Source organism: Neopsephotus bourkii, unplaced genomic scaffold (assembly GCF_033783945.1).
Source record: "Neopsephotus bourkii isolate Nb327-2 ecotype Australia unplaced genomic scaffold, CSIRO-AGI_Nbou_v1 NB_379, whole genome shotgun sequence".
Taxonomy (NCBI): domain Eukaryota; kingdom Metazoa; phylum Chordata; class Aves; order Psittaciformes; family Psittacidae; genus Neopsephotus; species Neopsephotus bourkii.
The window spans coordinates 2,144,944-2,163,447 of NW_026900884.1; the positions used below are offsets into that span (position 1 = coordinate 2,144,944).

The window sequence follows — 18,504 nt, forward strand, 5'->3', positions numbered from 1 at the left end:
ACACAGCACCTTTTATTCATGCCTAGGATGATGAGGAGACATAAGTGATGCTAAGCGAGGAAGGGTGCAAACACACTGGAGGACTGGACTGGGTTTGGATTAAATAGGTAATAGTAATAGTTTGGATTATATAGGCTGCAGTTTAATGTTCTCTGTTAGTGAAGTCTTAGGGTCTTCAAGAGGCCTAGGATTTGGGGTCATGTTATGTGGATATGAAGCAACAGGAAGAGTCTAGAGATCAGTGAGAATGGTCAGAAGTCTAGAAAACATGACTCACAAGCCGAACTGTGACTGTTATCATGTACTGTATCAAGTTTTCCTTTGAGTAGTATAGCGTCTTCAAATTCTCCTTTCAATAGTATAACATCTTCAAATTCATTAAGATAACTGTTTAGGATTCATCATTTAATCATGTTATCTTATGCCCTGGCATTTATAATTTGTAACAGGATCCAAGTTCCTAAATTTCTCTTTGTTTTGCTTAACTTTTTATATTTATCACCTTTTTTCCTGTGGCATGTGACTATCCTGTAATGCTGCTGTCCTTTTTCTTGTCTTCCATAAGTCATCCAACTTTGCTTGTACTTTCAATATCCATGTCAGACTATATGCTCTAATTGTATAGTTCCTGGTCTTCACTAACTCAGTAAAACACAGAAAGTTGTACTTTGAGCTATGACAGTGTAAACTATGGTAATTTTTATCAAAAATGGAGATTTTTCTCTGCCCCTCTTACCATACAACTCAATAAAAAACATGTCCAAACCTATTAAAAATCAATATTTATTTACATAAAATTTATTTGGAAAATATATTAAAATAAGTTGTCACATGTTTTATGTGACCTGCCCCCTAGTTATTATCATCCCGGAAGTACAGGTTTGTCAAATTCAATTCTGTTTCACCTTGAACTCTTGTAAAATCTATTTTATAGTAGATTGCTTATTTAAAACACTAAATACTATATTTTGACATACAACTTAAAATTCCTTTTACTTTGTTGGCTGTTCATTTTTATTTGCTTTACATAGGTCTTCAGTAATACTTAGTGGCAATGACACTCCTAGATTAATTGTGCATTGTTCAGAGTATATAACTTTGTCAGTTTTAATTTCATTGCCTTTCTGTTTCACTGAAACATGTTTTTCCAGAACTTGCAAGGGGATGAGCAAGGGTTATCCTAGTTCATTTATCTAATGTAGCAGTCAAAGTACAAAAGCCCAAGAAAGTCAAAAGATGTGTGTATTTTTCTATCTCCTTATATTAACAAATTACTCATGCTTGCAGTCTTCTTTTGACAGCCATGGCTGAACTCCCTCTCTCTTCTGAGAGCAATTGACCAGAATGAAACACACTGTTCCTAGTCAATCTGAACCATTAGTTTACAGAAATACATTAAAATTTTACTGGCATTTTCTTTCGCTGCTTTTGCATACTAATAGTTTGCCTGCCTTTGTCTACTATAGTGCATCAAGCTGATGTTTTCATTGAGGTTTTTGTGTGTTTCATGAAGACTCCAAAGTGTAGGGCTCTCCAGGAAGTCTGAGGGATCTAGGTGTCCATCTCTAATTTAAAATTCAAATTTAAAATGAATTAGTAACTGAAGCTCTTTAAATGTTGAAACTCTCAGCCTGTATCTTTTCTGAATAGCTGCATGGGGCAATCTTCTGAATTAACCAGGTGATGAAGATTTCCTGACATTCCTACACTTTCTGAGATATTTTTTAAATCCACATTGAATCTTTGCTTTTTACATGGAAGCTTAAGAGCGAAGTAGCTTGTCAAAAAGTCAAGTAAACTATGGAAACTGGTTCTTTTCCTTGTGCTGTTTAGCTTGCAAGGTCAATGAAATCTAAAACCTATGCAAAAATTTTGCTCAGCAAAAAGGGATATGTTTTGGATTATATGGGAGGGGGACTGTAATCTAAATAAATTGATTTCATTTTAGCATATTCCCTCCCATTTTCTTATTTTTTTAAATGTAATTTTTCCCAGTTTGTACCAATGACTGAAAGGGGTTTTGGTTTGGGTTTTGGTGGGGGTTTTTTTGCATTTTTCATAGCTTTAAAATTATCTTTCAACATGGGAGCTGATATTGCTCATATTGATTTTTGTCAACTCTGTAATTTAAAATCCCTCTAGAACACCCGGATATATTTCTAAGCCTGCATGGTGATTTAACATTTCCTTTATTATTCAGCGTTAGCAATGCAGCTCTCTGCTACAATCACAATCATCTTAAGGTCCTTTCCAACCCTAACTAGGCTATGATTCTATGATTGCCTCCACCTTTCTGTCACCTGGACATTCAAGGCATTTGGATTTGACATTGTAATATCACTGAGAAACAGAATTTAGAGGATCATAAAGTGGGGAAGAGAGGGGAATATTTCAAATTTTTCATAACTTTACTACTAAGTGAATTATTCTATGACTGAATTCTGTGGGACTAAAATTAGACCAATGTAAATGAGTCTGAAAAATTTCACCCTCAAGGCTTGTCTTCAAGTGGAAATTCCTGTGAGAAGCTGAGGTGTAAATTTGAAAACACATTAGCTGCTCCACATGTGAATAATCTCATAGTCTGAGGAGGTTGCTCTACTTGGGGACTATGTTATGGCGTAACTGTCCAAGGTCTGTGCCAGCTTCCACAGGACAATGTGGAAACTGAACTCAGATTCATTCAGTCTCCACTACCATCAGAACCATAATACCACCCTTACCACTTTTGCCTTCCTACATATCTACACTAGAGTAGAATCTAAATTGTCCTGAGGTTTTATATGTTGTAATGAATCTAAGTTTGTCTGTGCTTGAGCAGCTGTTCATGTTTCCTGTGTGTACACATTCATCTGTTTGCAATAAACTTTGATAATCTACGTTTATCAACATCAGCTGTATTGCTCATGAACCCATGTAAATTCTTTGATTACATTTTCTATTACTGCCTGTTGTTTATTTCTGCATACTATATATGTGTGTGTGTATTGGCACAAATATAAACCTAACTCTACTTATTAAAACAATTAGTAATATGGTTTTGCCTATAGATACTTAATTTTTTGCTTTTCATAAGTTCCACTGCTTTCTCCCCTCCTTTCTCTTTCATTACCAGCTTTGTGGTGCTTTTAGAAGTTGGTTACATCTTATATTTTAAAATACTTCACATTCAGTTTCTCTTGCATATTTAAGAATGCAGCAGATCCATAATGTTTTATGAAATAGGTTGAACTTTGTAATTTATTTCCCCTGCTGCTTTTAAATTTGACTGAAAGTTTTTCTGAAACACTCGCAGACTGTTAATGGCAATTATATCAGCCTTTTTTTTTTAATGTCAGGAAGAATAGCTTCATTTTATGAATGCTTTTAATGCGCTATTCTCTAATTTCTTATATAAATTTGTTAAGCTCCATAGTGTAAGAATTGAGACTCTTTCACATTCAATAATTGAGCCTCTTACTTCTCACACACTGACACTTCAGTGTTGTTCAATGGTAACATCTTGACTCTGATCTCAAAAATTTGCTCTGAACTGTTTATTATCTATAAACTCAGAGTGACTTTTTCTTTTGACTGTAATTCGCTTTAAGGCATCAGTAGGTGTTACAGCTTTCCAAGTACATCCATGTCAGACTTTCCTCCTTGTACAGAAAGGTTCTGGAAGAAATTTAACCTGCTCTTAATACTAATGTTCTTTTGCTTGAAATGTATTTAAATTGATAGATGCCATAAAGAGTAAGTAGGACATGAGTGTGAAAATATTTTTAGCTAAGAAATGTCAAACTACAAATCTAAGATGAAAATTCAGCATTAAAAATGTAAAATAATGTATACAATTTATAGTTTCTAGAAGAAACACTGTCCTCCCTTGAGAGGAAAAGCTATTACCATTGCTTTAAAACAGAGCTGGCATCAATAACCGGTTGCTTACATCGCTTACTTGCATTACCTTTTTTAGCATGCTATAAACAGAAATAACTATTCCATATTTTATAGTTACAAATTAATTTTAAAATCCAGATTTATTTTCCCCTGTGGGCACATATTTAAGGTGAGAGGACTGAACATTCATAACCAGAATGCAGAAAAAATCTTTTATTGCCACAAAATTAAACATGATGTTGCTTTAAATAGAAGGATACATTTTTCACAAACTGGACCAGGGGGAAATGGTATTATGACTATGCTTGGCAAACCACTTTATGTATTGATGACCAAACAGTGACATACTAAAAGCTGAGAGTAGGGAGATACAGTGGTTGTGATAAGTAATGCTGAGATTTCATTAGAGATCCTCTTTCCCTAACTGAATTTCATGTTAATCTTACCTAATTACTGCATGTTTGTGAGGTTTTCTTTTAAAGTTCTTCTGAAGGTTTGTTCAGCTGTCATGAGCTGCAAATAGGTAGGCTGCAAATGTTTGCCAGAGAATCATTACATAAATTTGAATATGTTTTTTCCATCTTGCTGAGTTGGAAAATGGTTGTGTCAGTTCTTCACTGGAGTTCTTAGCCATACTAGAGATACAAAAGCTTCATATGCTCAACATCTTTTAGGATTACAGCACCATTTACACAGGGAATTAAGATTCTCTACTCTGACATTCAGCACTATCCAACTCCATTTTATTAATGAAGCACTACTCACTGTGAGTAATGGCAGCAGAATGCCTCTCTGATTTCATGTGCTTTTAGGCAGTCTGATTTGAAAGTGTTGCTTTGGTGCTTCACTTTCTCTTTTTTCTTTGAATCTCACTGGACTTGACATTTGTTTTTTGAGGGGTCAGAGTAACTGCTAAGCTACTGATGAAGGATGCCACAGAAAACCTGCTGAAAATATTTCTGTTAACACTATGGAAAAAGTCAGAATGCATTGAAAAGGGGAAAAATAATGTACTCAGAAGTAAAATATACAGTGAGAAAATTAAAGTAATTGCACCATGCATAGAGGCTGCTGAGTGTGCTTACAGGAAAAGGGGAAGAAGGGTCAGGAGACACAATATGTGTATTTTATGTTTAAATCAATCAAATGCAAGCACCTACATCCTTGCTTTATATAACAGTGCTTTACAGAATGATAGGGTTGGAAGGGAAATCTGGAGGACATCTTGTCCAACCCCACTGCCAAGGCAGGGCCACCTAGAGCACATAATGGTGATAGAGAGAAAGGTAAAAGAGAAATGAGGGCTGATCCTCAACTTCTCTTTTTTAAAATTCCTGAGGAAAAATTAAATGGTCCAGAACAGTATGGAATGTGTGGGTTGTAAACTATAAGGGGAAAAAAAAAATTAATTGTGGCTAGACAATGGCAGTGATAGATCACAAAATTGATCACCTCCTCCCACAGAAAGTAAAGGTCTCTTGCCAGTCTGAAACTGAAATGAGAGAATCTTTTGCTTTGTTTTTTTCTGTCTCTTTTACTTGCTGTGCAGCCTCCCCACTGGTAAGAGAGTGACTGTGGACATTCTAACAGTTTATTGTTCTAATTAATATGCAGTTAATTATGAAAATATTTCAGAGCTGTTCCATACCTCTTCCTCTTTCACCTCTGTTACCGGAGTTTCTAGCACCTTGCCAAGTACCAGAATACCAATAATACCATTCAGACTTAAGGAGAAAAATACTAAAAGGTCACTATAAGGTATCTAAGTGCAACAGATGTTTTATGAATTGATGCTACAATTTCAAATAAAAAAGTGCTAATTATAAATTTTATCTTCATGAACAGCTAACACAATATTTGGCTCTGGGAGGGAATCTTACTATGCTGTAAGTCATTTTCATTCACATCTGTTGTGGCTTCTCCTCGTCAGAGTTTCTAATGTGCCCATTACCATTTGTCTCCAGTCTCACAGATTTGAAGTCTTAAAGGCCAGATCTTGAATGTATGTGATGGCTCCTAAATATTATTTTACCTTAAAGACCTAGGTGAAAATTGACAGAACTTAAAGGCTCCAAAGAATTGCTGTAGGCACACTCAGACATCAAAGAGCTTTTCTGAGAAGTTGTAACTGATTTGAAGTGAAGCAGCATTAAATGAATAGTGCAGAAAGCTTATTTGGGTGCAAAGCAGTGCTGAGCTATGGGGGAGGAGAAGTGATGCTGTATGGTGATGAACATGTTCTACTTGAATTAACCATGCTGTTTGATGTAGTGCTACAACCACAGAAAGTGTGGGGAGACATTAAACTGGTAGATGCAGATTGGTTTTGCACAGGGAAGTTGTCATATTAACTGACTGGACTAGGGGAAAGAGAAGAGGCAGTTGCTTTGTTTTCCACTGAAGTTTAAGAGGTTTTGACATATGTATGTATATCTTTGGCTGGAGTACTGACATGCCTACGGGTTCAGGCTGTACGTCAAAGTTAGAAAGGTTGGGACTGCAGGGAATTTTTTCTAAGTTCTGTCTTCCCTAACCAAGAAGTGCAAAAGACAGTCAGATAGGAAACCTGCTGAAGCTCAGAGATCCTGGAGGTAATCATAAGTATTTGGTATTGGCTGTCTGCTCTCAGACTTTTTAGAGTAGGGAATATTCTTTTACTTTATTTTAACATAGTACTTCAGCAGTGGGAGCAGGTCTGGTAAGGAGGAAATCATCCAATTTCTGCTTTTCTATGATATCCAGAAAATAAACTCTCTTTTACTTACTCTTTAAGACTGAAAGACTGTCATCTTTGACTCTCTTTTTAGCCTGAGAAGCAATGTGAAAGAGGCAGGAGTTTGGCACACTGGGCTATTGTCTGTGCTGTACTGTGATTATTAGGCATTTTTAAATGTTTCCATGATTGCTTTCATTCCTGTGCCTGTGCAGCTGCCTGTTGGATTGAACATGCATGTATGTAACTCAATAATTGACATGTTGAAGGCATTAATTGAGTCTTTATTCAAGAAGGGTATTATCTATTTGTTTCTTTCCTAATGTGCTTGCCTGTTCTGTATTATGTATTATGGTTCTGTATTATGGTACCTTCTTTGTTAACAAGGACTTGCTTACCAGTGTAAGATTTTGCCCTTTCACTACTTTCTGTATTAATCAGTTTTAAGAATTGCTAGGCCATTGCTTTCTGTGGTCTCTGACTTCAAGTTCTATGCGTTTGTTTACTCTCAGGAAGGGGGCTTTTTTCTATAATTTTGGATTCTTTGATGCTCAGAGACTCTCAGCATACTTAAACCCAGCATGGACTGGGTATGTTTCTTAGTGTAGCAAATCCTATTATTTTGTCAAACATTCATAATCACTCAGGCCTTTTGTCTCTGATCCTTATCTTTATCTTGTCTCTTATTAGGGCCTATGCCAGTACCCAAGATTTCAAAATTAGATTTTCAGCCTTAAAACAATTGCCTAGATGACTGATGTTTTCAGTTTCTTTATATTCTCTCAAAGCCCCAGTTTTATAGGCTTCTGAGCTGGTTTGGGGTGGGGTTTTTTTGTGGGGTAGGGTTGGGTTATTGGGTTTTCTTTTAATTTTTTCTCTGCAGTAGTTCTCACAATCCTGAGTTAGCCAAAAACTATTAAAAATACTGAGTACTTAAGATGTAGCTGTAGGCAGAAAAATAAATATGTCCTTTGGTTGCACACAGTAATGAAGTATTTCTTAAACTTGTTCAGTTATCCCTGACTGATCAACTGATCAACTCTGATGGGCCTTTCTGCTGCTTTGTTTTATCATGAGTGAATTCTCAGCTCACTTTACACCTTTGCTGAGCCAAGAAGCCTTCTCTTAGTGTATGAATTTGACATTAGAAGGTCTTCAATCTGCTGATTGTTGGATAGTAAGACTTATTACCAAGGGAAGGATCAGTTTATTTCATGCCTTCTATAATGGGGATATACAGCAATTGTATAGGACCCAATACAGCAATTCTTATCAGTCAGCATCATATAACTACTTCCTAGAGACTAATGCCAGTCTTGGAAAAGTTCTCTGAAAAGGTATTATAAACAGAGGGCAAGATAATGACCTTGGCTCAGCAGACTTGGCTGAAGTGCTTAGTTGTGGGAGAGCTTTCCAGATGGGGACAAAGAAGCCTCCTTACCTGCAAGACTTCCATCTCATGGCTTCTCTACCTGGACAGCTTCTCATGTATCACTCCTGGCTGCCTTAGGTAGCTCGTCGTGCAGCTGCCAATGTCTGATGAGTAGCTCTCCCCCTGTACTGGGGCAGTGCTGAAAATGAAACATATAATATTGACAAGTTCTGCCCAGAAGAACTCTCATGTAGACCAAGTTTTCCCTTTTTGAAGTGCTTAAATACTTTAGAATCCCATTGGTTCAGAGTAGGAGGGGCTTATGGTTGTGGTTGGTTTTTTGTTCTTTTAATGCCAGGAAGTTGTGCTTTTTACAAGAGAGCATAACTAGTTCTAGGGTCACCCATTTCATATGTATGTCCTGTAGGAATTTGCTGTTTTGCACAACAGAGAGCGAACTGGTCCTTGTCCCTCTTGAATGCTACTGCCATCTCTGACCCTCTGAGGAATCTTTTCCTTTGAAAGACAGGTCTCTCATAAATCCTCTGCAGCAAATCCTAATATTAATTCCTAAGCATCAGTGAGTATTAATGTGTTCTTTGTGACAATGTGTGTGGGCAAATGAATAATATTCAACCAATTATATCTGAGGTAGAAAGATTGAAGTTTTGTCTTAGTAAGATCTGTAGAAATAAAACACAAAAACTAGTTATCAGTCACACATCATTACATCTTGCACCTTTATGATTCCACAGTTACTACTTATTTAACTGAAGACCTGGTATAGCAGATTACATGAATGTTTATGTTGGTCCTCATGCATAGAGGTTTAAGTTTAATTCAACAGTACAATAATGTAAACCCATTTGAAATACGCCAATGTGATGTGTAGGGTGGTTAGATATATAAAATTGGCCTTGTTATCTGTATTAATCTGACCACTGTCTATCTGTACATCTTAATAGGAGCAAAATTTTTATGTCTATTTAGAGGTATGATTATAATGTACCTGGCTTTATGGACTAAACATATTAAGGGCCTTTATGAAATTGCAATTCAGTAACTTTTATGTAGATGGTTCAAGTATGATATTTTTCAAAGATACCATAAAATATGAACATGTAGGCTACAGCCATAGAAGGTTTATTTAGCTCAGAAATATATTAGCATATTTATACTGTATATATTACTGTATATGAGGACTGCTATATATATTTGCAGTCATCATCAGGCAGTTTTCTATCTTCAGTTATCAGAAAAGGGAGTTAGAAAATATAATGTTAGCCTTAGGGAAGCAAAATTTTTTGAAAACTCCTATCTACTATTATCACCTGCCAATGATTTAATGTGTTTATAGTTTATGCTAACCTTAGCTTTCCTTTTTATCCACTGTAGTCTGTGTACCTGGTAGAAGGGAAGCCCGCAGCCAATTGCCATTACTTCGCAGCTCTTATCTTTTACTCACCAAATAGCAATTTTCTTTTTTATTTCTTTTCATATTCCTGTAAGGTAGTAACTGTTGGCTATTATAAAACTGCAATCTCATTAGAAAAGTTTCATCCAAATAAATTCACCATTGATGACTGGCAGCAGGGTTGGGACTAGATAATCTTAAGGTCCCTTCCAGCCCTAACCATTCTGTGATTCTATGACTGTATGATATTAGGACTTTAAAATGTTAAAGTCTTTGTCTTTTTTTGGGATAATATATGTTTTTATATTGATGCTTAAAGAGACACCTTTTGACTCTCTCTTTTCCAGAAGAGTTGTTTTGGCAGCAAGAGAGGATTTTGGGACAGTCTGTGGGATCATGTTTTTTTAGGAATTAACTCATTTAAGAATTCTTAGTACATGTCCCTAGAAAAAATATGTCTATATTTTAGTCCAATTAAAGTGAACAAGGTTTTTAGGTGCATACAAGAATATTAATGTTCTTTACCAGCACCATGAACTGCTGTGATGTTTGTGTGACTCTGGAATCTATGGCTCTTTTTTTCACTTTCCTAGTCCTCTACTCCTTGTATAACCAGAGACCAGTGGAGCTCAACTTGAAGTTCTGGTAGAAAAATCCTTCATATTTTACTTACACTCCACAATCACAGGTGGGAGGTGTTCTTCATGTCCAGTCTGTGTATATTCATGGAAACTGGCTAAACTCTCCTAGCAGATTTTGTTAAAGCCTTTGATAAAGCTCAGTGATGACATCATGGTTATTACATTTAGTTATTACATTTAATCTGGCAACAGAAGATAGAGTGAATGTGTAGCAGAATACTTTCATGCTCTATCTAAAGAGTTATCATGTTCTGGGATCTCTGTCCTTTCACACACAGTCTTTAGTTTCATGGGACAGTTAATCTGGGAGTCTTCTGAATCAGATCTCATCAAAACTTTTAGGACACATCTCTAAACTTATTCAATTTCACCTATTTCTTATTGACCTAGTTCTAACATAAACCTAAAGTAATTGCATTGCTTGTAATAAAATTCAGGCCTACTCACAATTGTTTCTATGAAGGAAACTTTTTTAAGCTTTCAAATATTTTTCACACCTGGAAATGTGCTCTCATTGTCTCCTGAACTCAGTCTAGGCAAATGCAACCTGGATGGATAGAAGTAGCTAAATTTTGTTTCATTTCGTATTAAAGATGGTACTATTTTGTTCAACCATTGGACATGTGTTTGTAAATGTCAGTTATCAAGCAGAATTAAGGTATTATGAAGAAGACTTCTGATAATTGTATAACTTCTAACATTTAATGCTTAGAATCGAATTAGTCATTGCTTTATTGGAATTGAATAAATTTCTATTGGATTTTATTAAGCAATGTGTCACATATGCACAGGATTATTCATTTACCTATTTTTCAAAAATGCATAAGCCATACTAAGAACAGATTTGCATTGATTATGCTGTGTAACGAGCTCTGTTTTTACCAAAGGAAAAAGAAAAAACAGCCTAATTGCAGGTATTTGAAAACTTTTCAAATTGTAATGTTGATGTTGTTATTTAGAATTACTATGTGAAGCCAGTCTGTATGTATTTTACACTGGCATAACTGTCATTACAGTATAATTTTCTTTTTTAAAATTCCTGAAACAGTTCACCTTATATGACGTTCTGTTGTGAGTACAGTTAGGCTGCTATAGCTTTTTTATATTGTCGGCATTGAGATGCTCTTAATTATAATGGAGCTGTTCAAAATTTGTATACCAGTAAGCCTTAAAATATTTGAACCCTACTCTCCTCCTAGTGGCTGATCTCTGTGTTGGGATAAGTTCATATCTAATAGGAAAAGAACAGGAATAGTAGTACATTTTTTAAAATCCAAACATATTTTTAAAAATCAAGACAAATATTGATGCTTTGTTATATATGTGTTCTGACCTCCTCCCTTTGCTGTAGTTTTCAGTAGCAAACTGTAGTATTCCTGCACAAATACCTTGAAACCACAAAATACTGAGTTTATACTTTGTTTCAGTCGGAGAGGAGGCACAGGAAAGAAATTGCCGTATTCCCCCAAATACTCACATCTTATGCGGAAGCATTGAGGTGTTTCTTTGCTCTTCAGTTCAGCATGTAGCCCAAATACAAGTTAACCACAAAGAGATGGGAGTGGCTGCCATGAAATGGCAGAAAACTGGAATTGGAAGGGGAATTGGAATCCCTGGTGGATTTTATTTTTGGTTAGGACTATAAAGCTGCTACATGACCTTGAGCAGATCACATTAACCCTTCCTTTCTGAAGCATTTGCACTCCTGAACTGGACCTATAGGTTGGTCAGTTGCAATTTCCTGTAAGGTGAGAATGGTGTCTTAATGGGGTGCAAACAGTTCATTAACACAAAGTACTGTGGAATTCGCCAGTGAAAAGCATTACAGGCAAATTACTATTAGGAATTAATAATATTATAAATTGGCATCAATAATAGAGTTTGGTTTACTTTATGATGTACTTCACCCTGAAGCAAGATAAATCATAAGCCTCTTAGAAGTCGGGTTTTTTTTACAATAGAGTGACAGCAGTTAAGGGTCTTTAGAACACTTTTGCAATATTAAAATGATTTTTCAGCCAGCATATTAGTGTCTTCAGTCTAGCCTAAGTTTTTAAAAAAGTAAACCAAACAAAAGCCCAAGGTATTTTTTCCTAAATTAGTCCTCCCTGCAGCATGAATTTCTTTCTGAATTTCATTTCTGCGTAATAAGTAGCATATCTGTTGATGTTCCTTATGTTACTAAGCAACACCAACACTACCAAATAATAGGAAAAAAAAAAGACAACACACATGTAAGAAGGCACTGTAATTTTGATTGTGTATCATGGGGTTAATTTCTTAGGAATACTTGGAGCTACAGAGAGTGTGCAGTGCAGCAGTGTAAAATATATTGTTTTCATTATAAAAAGCAGCTCATATCTTCTAAGAATGTGCATTTCATTGCATAAAGGCAGAAAAACAACACAATTATTCAAATAACATTACAATTATAGTGGATAAATCATCTTTAAAACCTTTACATTTATGTAGCAATTATAACCTAACCACAGGATCTAACATCTTACAGCATCATCAAAATCAATCAAATATCTTAGGCTGAAGCTGGAATGCTGTTCTGATGGAATTGCTCCCGAAGGCAATTTTGATCTATTTAGGCACCAGTTTTACAGCACATTCTGAATTTGGCTATTTCTAGTAGTATTTTCTGGGTAATGTTTTGTTCTAGCAATGACTCTATGACATTTCCACTACATAAAACAACTAATTAATGGCAAACTGGTTAAACCAACATACTTGTTTTCAAAAATGCTGCTAATACTTCAGTTCCTAGAAAACACAGAACCTCTTCCGTTACTTGGTTTGTAAGTGTGTTTTATAGAAAACTGCTGATTTCAGATGGTAAGTAAAACAGACTCTCACTCACATCACATGAGCCTGAGAATATCTTAGAAGACCATATCTCCTTAGATTCAAGTATGAATTTCTCATTCAGCATCCAGGCTTCTTTGGATGACAGTAGTTGGATGACCGGATTCTTAGGTGCATGAAACGAGGTAATTATCAGTTAATTAGAGATAAAACAATACAAGTGTGTTGGGGTTTTAAAATAGAATTTAAAAGAGAATTTGAGCATTTTTTCATATTATTACCAGATCTAGGAAGAACATACCTCTGTTTATACTACTGCAGAGTGCCCAATCTCAAATACTTTTGTATCTTTTTACAAAGGTTTTACTTTATTTCAGAGAATTTCCTTCTTTCTGCTCCCCCTTCCTGTTTTTGTTTAAGCTATTAAGCCAGTTAGTCTCAATAATACTTCTCAAAAACTCGACAAATAATACTAGTTAAATAAAGTTGCCCAAAGTATGTGTCAAGAATCAACTCATAAAATTGTTTCAAGATGGATTAGGTCTGGAATTTGAGTTACATAATGAACTATATATCTCAGTCCTGGATCTGCAAGACATCCCTTGCTTGGCAGACATTCATGCTGGTCTTGCCTTACTTTCAAACTACTTGTAATTGAATGTATGCAGGTGAATATGCATTATAATGTACAATGTGCCATATCAGCACAATAAAGGTAAATTGAAAAAAAAAAAAATGGTAAGGTGTTTGCAAAAACAATTCCTCAATCTTCCTGGAAGAATTTTAAATTTTAAATGAAGATGAATAGAATGTAAATTAACACTGGGGTCTTGGAGCAGGTTAAAAGAAAGATTAACTGCTCTGTCTCCCTTCCTTCTCCCCCTTCTTCTAAATTCCAGACTACTGGCATCACAGGTCTAGAAAACAGTTGTACTGCCATATATTCCTACTTCAGAGAAGAAAGGAAGTGTTTTCAAAACCATTTTATGTATAGCTCTACCCGTACTCAGAATGGACTGTTTAGGAACCCTGCGAGTCTCCAATAATTTAGCTTGAAATTATTAAAGCAGGCTCACTACCTATGAACATGCTTAACATTTGAAGGTCAGTATTTCAGCAGTCATGTGGACTGTGATGCCTCAGATTGCATGGTCAGCCTTGTACATTCTGCGAAGCTTTTCAAAACCAACATTAGCTGCCATTATAGCAGAATGCATTTTGATTCCTCAGCAGCACTAGCTAGCATGTTTACCATTTCCCAAACTTGCCATTCTGAAAAATGTAACTACAGATGATTTTAGTATAAACCGATCTTGTTTTCCATCCTGTAATTGCTGTAGATATGTTTTCATTCCCTGCTCTTGAGGACTTTAGACAGGATTTCCATGTAAAGCTCTTAGTAAAAAACTTGTGACCTTTAAAGTGTAACTTCCTTTCAGGCTCGTAAAGAACAGTATTTTCTGCAGTCTCTGATTACAAATCCAATTTTGTACTTGGACTTTTACAATATTTAAGATGTATACACTCACACAGTACCTAGTCAAAGCTGTGCTCTTTTTGAAGAAGCAATTGCCCTTTAGGTCTTGCTTGAACATAAGAGGAAATGTTATGTCCAATCTCCACAGATTTACTCACTAAAGATCTTAGTTTATTTTTCAAATGGCAATTTTAGGGTTAATATTTGCTATTTATCTATAATTTTAGAGCTCATTCAGGCTAACAAGAGTCTTTCCCTAGATATCCAAGAAGCTGGAGCAGGTTTTAATATGATTTAGAAAATAGGTTTGATGAATCTGCTGGCTTGCCTAGACTGTTGTTGTCAGAAATATTCTTAACTAACAGTTTAAGTATTTAAAATAAGCCTCAAAGTAAACAATTTTTACATAGAACTACTAAGTGCTCCTCCGAGCCATGATGAATGGGAATTGTCTGTGTTTTCTAAGGTTGTTTCTAAGAGGCAAAGTAATGTCATCAATATATTCAGAAAAAGAGACTAACTGAAGTGGAACTGAAGAAGGAGCTAAAATCATAGTATTTCTGAGACTGCTTTAAAATGTGAGCTATAAATCAAATTCCAAAAACAGATACTGTTTTTTAAATGACTGCTGCTTCACTGTATGAAGTATCTTGTTTCCACACTCTACACTGAAAACAAAACAGGGCATTAGATCTATTCTATAAATCTTAAAATGTTATAATTGCTCAGAAATTGGATGAAGTGCAAGAATCCACTCAATGAAGATTTTTCCTGTAACATTTTCATACTCTGAAAGAGGCAATCTAAGCATAGTGGCTCCAGTGCAGGTGTTGCATTGATCTGAATTTGAGATGGTAGATCTGTTTGTGATCTGTTTCAAGTAATATATACAAGAATTCCCCAAGAGATTTCAAACATCAACAACACAGTTAAAGTGACATTTTCTTTCACTTACATGTGCACATGCACATACCTGGAAGCCTAAAGCTTTTTTTCATATTTTTAAGAAATTTAACATTCACCCCTTCCTTAAAATGATCATATGCTACGTGGATTAAGAAAAGTATAACCAGCTCCAACCAGACTTGCTTCCCTGCAGAAGTTTTCAGGCATCTCGGTATCTCTTATATTGAGCTTTGGAGGAATTGCAGAATATTATCTGAAGGTTTGATTTTGCCAAGATTTTCCTGACACTTAAGTGACTGTGCATCACAGGAACTGGAGAATCACAAAGAATCCACCTTGTCTCATTTTTGTTCCATGCAGATCCAACTCAGACACTTGCTTTGTCACGCATCTAGGTTTCTGCTCTAAAAGGCTCTGATTCAAAAATTTTGCTTATATCTGTGCTTTCTTTTCTGTGTCTAAGTAAACAGACCTTTCTTAATATGATCCATAGTTTACTGGAAACCACATGGATGCATCACCATCCAATGCTATTATTTAGACTAATACATACTATACTAGCAGGGAATTTGGGGAAAAGCATTGAGATTCAGAAATTCTTTGGAGTTATTATTAATATCATACTGGTTATGGTATATAAAGCAAGAGAATTATATACTGTATATGGCGAAGAACTAGGGAAATCAAGAAAATAATCGTCAAGAATTTCAAATCAGGTAAACAATTCTAATGTTCTGCTTAGAGGAAATACAAACTGTTGAAGGGTTAGCATCCATCATTGGTCAGACCTTAGATTAAGGGGAAAAACACGCAGATTTTTTTGTTCTGCCGAAATAAAGTCAGGCAAAACAAATGACTTCTGTGTAAATTTTCTGTGGTGATCACAGATTAGATTTGTGAATTGAATTGTGAATTAAATTTCCAACTGGTGATGCATTTAGAAACACTGACCTGTCTGTCTTTATATTTTGTAGATGCTTCAGAAACTTGCTGTGTGTTTACCACGGGTTCTACCAACCAGCTCGAGAGGGGACTTACCTATTCTTTCATTAGCCAAGCATATCATTATCTTGAACTAACTATTCCTCTACACATGGCCTTCCTACTGGTGTCAGCTTATCTTCTGCTGACTCATGCTCAGGGTGCTCCTGTTGAGAACAGGGCACTGTTGGAAACATTGAAGTCACAAGTAGGATTATTCAGCAATAAAAGTGAACACTATTTGGCACAGGTGAGACCTCCTGGCACAAGCCGACAGATACCTCAGACAATCATCATAGGAGTTCGTAAAGGAGGGACAAGGGCTTTGCTGGAAATGTTGGATATTCATCCTAATATTGTGGTGGCAGCTACAGAAGTCCACTTCTTTGACTGGGATGAAAATTATGTGAAAGGAATAGACTGGTATAGAAGTCTGATGCCATTTTCTTATGGAAATCAAATTACAATTGAGAAAACACCAGGCTATTTTACATCACCACAGGCTCCAGGAAGAATTCATGACATGAACAGCTCCATTAAACTGCTGCTCATTCTAAGAGATCCCACTGAGAGAGTTATATCTGACTATACCCAAGTATATTACAACAGAGTAGAAAGCCACAAGCCTGTTCAGCTTTTTGAAGATATTGTTATTAAGAATGGAGCACTTAATACCAAATACAAAGCTATTCAGAGAAGTCTATATGATGTTCATATGGAAAAGTGGCTTAAGCATTTCAGTTTGGATCAAATTCACATAGTGGATGGCAATACTTTAATCAAGGACCCTCTTCCTGAATTACAAAAAGTTGAAAGATTTCTAAATCTTCCTTCCAGAATTATGTCTTCTAATTTTTATTTTAACCAAACCAAGGGATTCTACTGCATTAGAAGTGACGGAAGGGAGAGATGTTTACATGAATCCAAAGGGCGTCCCCATCCTCTTGTTAACAACACTGTTTTAGAGCAACTGTATTCTTACTTCAGAGAGCACAATGCAAAATTTTACAGGATGGTTAATCATTCCTTTGACTGGCATTAATGCATTTGAAATCAATGTTTCTTTAAAAGGGCCTACAACAAACTGTTTCAAAGATATCTTTCTAAACTGCAGAGATTCATACTATGAGAACATGCTGGTAGTGTGCTTCATGGGAATAACATTAGCTCATTGAAATGGTACCTTTTAGGCTGGGGAAGCAGAAGTTTCACATTTGTATGATTACCATGAGTCATAGTCTGACCTTAATCTTTTCATCATGCAAATACATTGACTTCAGCAGACTTCTTTCAGATACGCATCTATTACAAAATTTGTGCTGTATAGGAAAAATGACTGCTTCTAACCATGTAAAAATGTAAATATTTGAAATGGTATTATTCTGTTATGTAGTTTTTTGTTCTTAGTATTTTTTATATCACGCACAATTGATAGAGGTGTTGATTTCTAGAAACTTTCATACAGTAAGTTAAATTGTATGTTAAAACAGGGGTATACATAGTGGCTCCAACAAATAATTCATCCCCTGCTAATGTTGAATTAATCAATTAATAATAAAAGGAATCTATTTCACCTGTGATTTTGAATAGGTGAAGTAGAAGCTCCCTGTGTGTAGATCATTAGTATTAAACTACACTGTTATTATCTTGGATTTGGAAAAATAAATAAATAAATAAATAAATCTCCAGACAAAGGAAGAATATGAACTGTCTGAAGAAGTTTAAGGTGAGAGTTGTGAATGTAAAGAAATTAAAATATCAACCTCAACTTATACTGTTATTCTGTACGCTAAAAAAAAAAAAATACCAACAACAAAAACATTATTAATATTAGGGACCATACAAATATTTGGTTATAAAAATTATCTTGCTTTGCTCTTGAATGGAAAAGCTTCTCATTAGTACTACCATATGGATCATGTTTGTATTCTGTTGTTATTCTGTTGTTCTGGCTTTTGTTTGCACATCTCCATTGGCACACTGATTCTTGCTAACAAAAAAAAAAAAAAAAAACCAGAAAAAAATTGCTTGCCCTCCAAAACATGGGAGTATTTTTATTTTGTCATTTCTAATGCAGACCAAGGGATGCTCTCATAGTTAAAATAATATCTTGTTATGCTGTATTTCTCAGACACAGTGTTCCATATGCTAGGTATGACATACTTGGATTATATATAAAAGACATCTATCTATGCTCCTGCATTAGGAATTTCTTACTTGTTTTGTTTTGTTTGATAGTATTGTACTCACATGTTCTCCATTTTCATATAAACATTTTATTATATATCAATACCAAAGAAGATCAAT

At 35.4% G+C, this 18,504-nt stretch overlaps 1 protein-coding gene and 1 long non-coding RNA gene across 3 annotated transcripts in view; one reads left to right on the top strand and one right to left on the bottom strand.

Annotated features, from left to right (window-relative positions):
* The window catches only part of LOC133209987 (heparan sulfate glucosamine 3-O-sulfotransferase 1-like), a 59,337-nt gene extending 41,567 nt beyond the window's left edge, over nt 1-17,770 (top strand). For both annotated transcript variants that reach the window (XM_061348995.1, XM_061348996.1), the window contains exon 2: nt 16,191-17,770. In XM_061348995.1, coding sequence (XP_061204979.1) covers nt 16,310-17,239 — 930 coding nt within the window. In that variant the 5' untranslated portion in view covers nt 16,191-16,309 and the 3' untranslated portion in view covers nt 17,240-17,770. The remainder of the gene's footprint in view (nt 1-16,190) is intronic.
* LOC133209988 (uncharacterized) lies at nt 356-16,369 on the bottom strand. The gene is made up of 3 exons (XR_009724823.1): nt 16,255-16,369; nt 4,648-4,826; nt 356-1,565 (listed from the first exon to the last, which is right to left on the bottom strand). It is a non-coding gene; the product is annotated as an uncharacterized LOC133209988 (long non-coding RNA).
* Nucleotides 17,771-18,504: the final 734 nt, after the last annotated feature.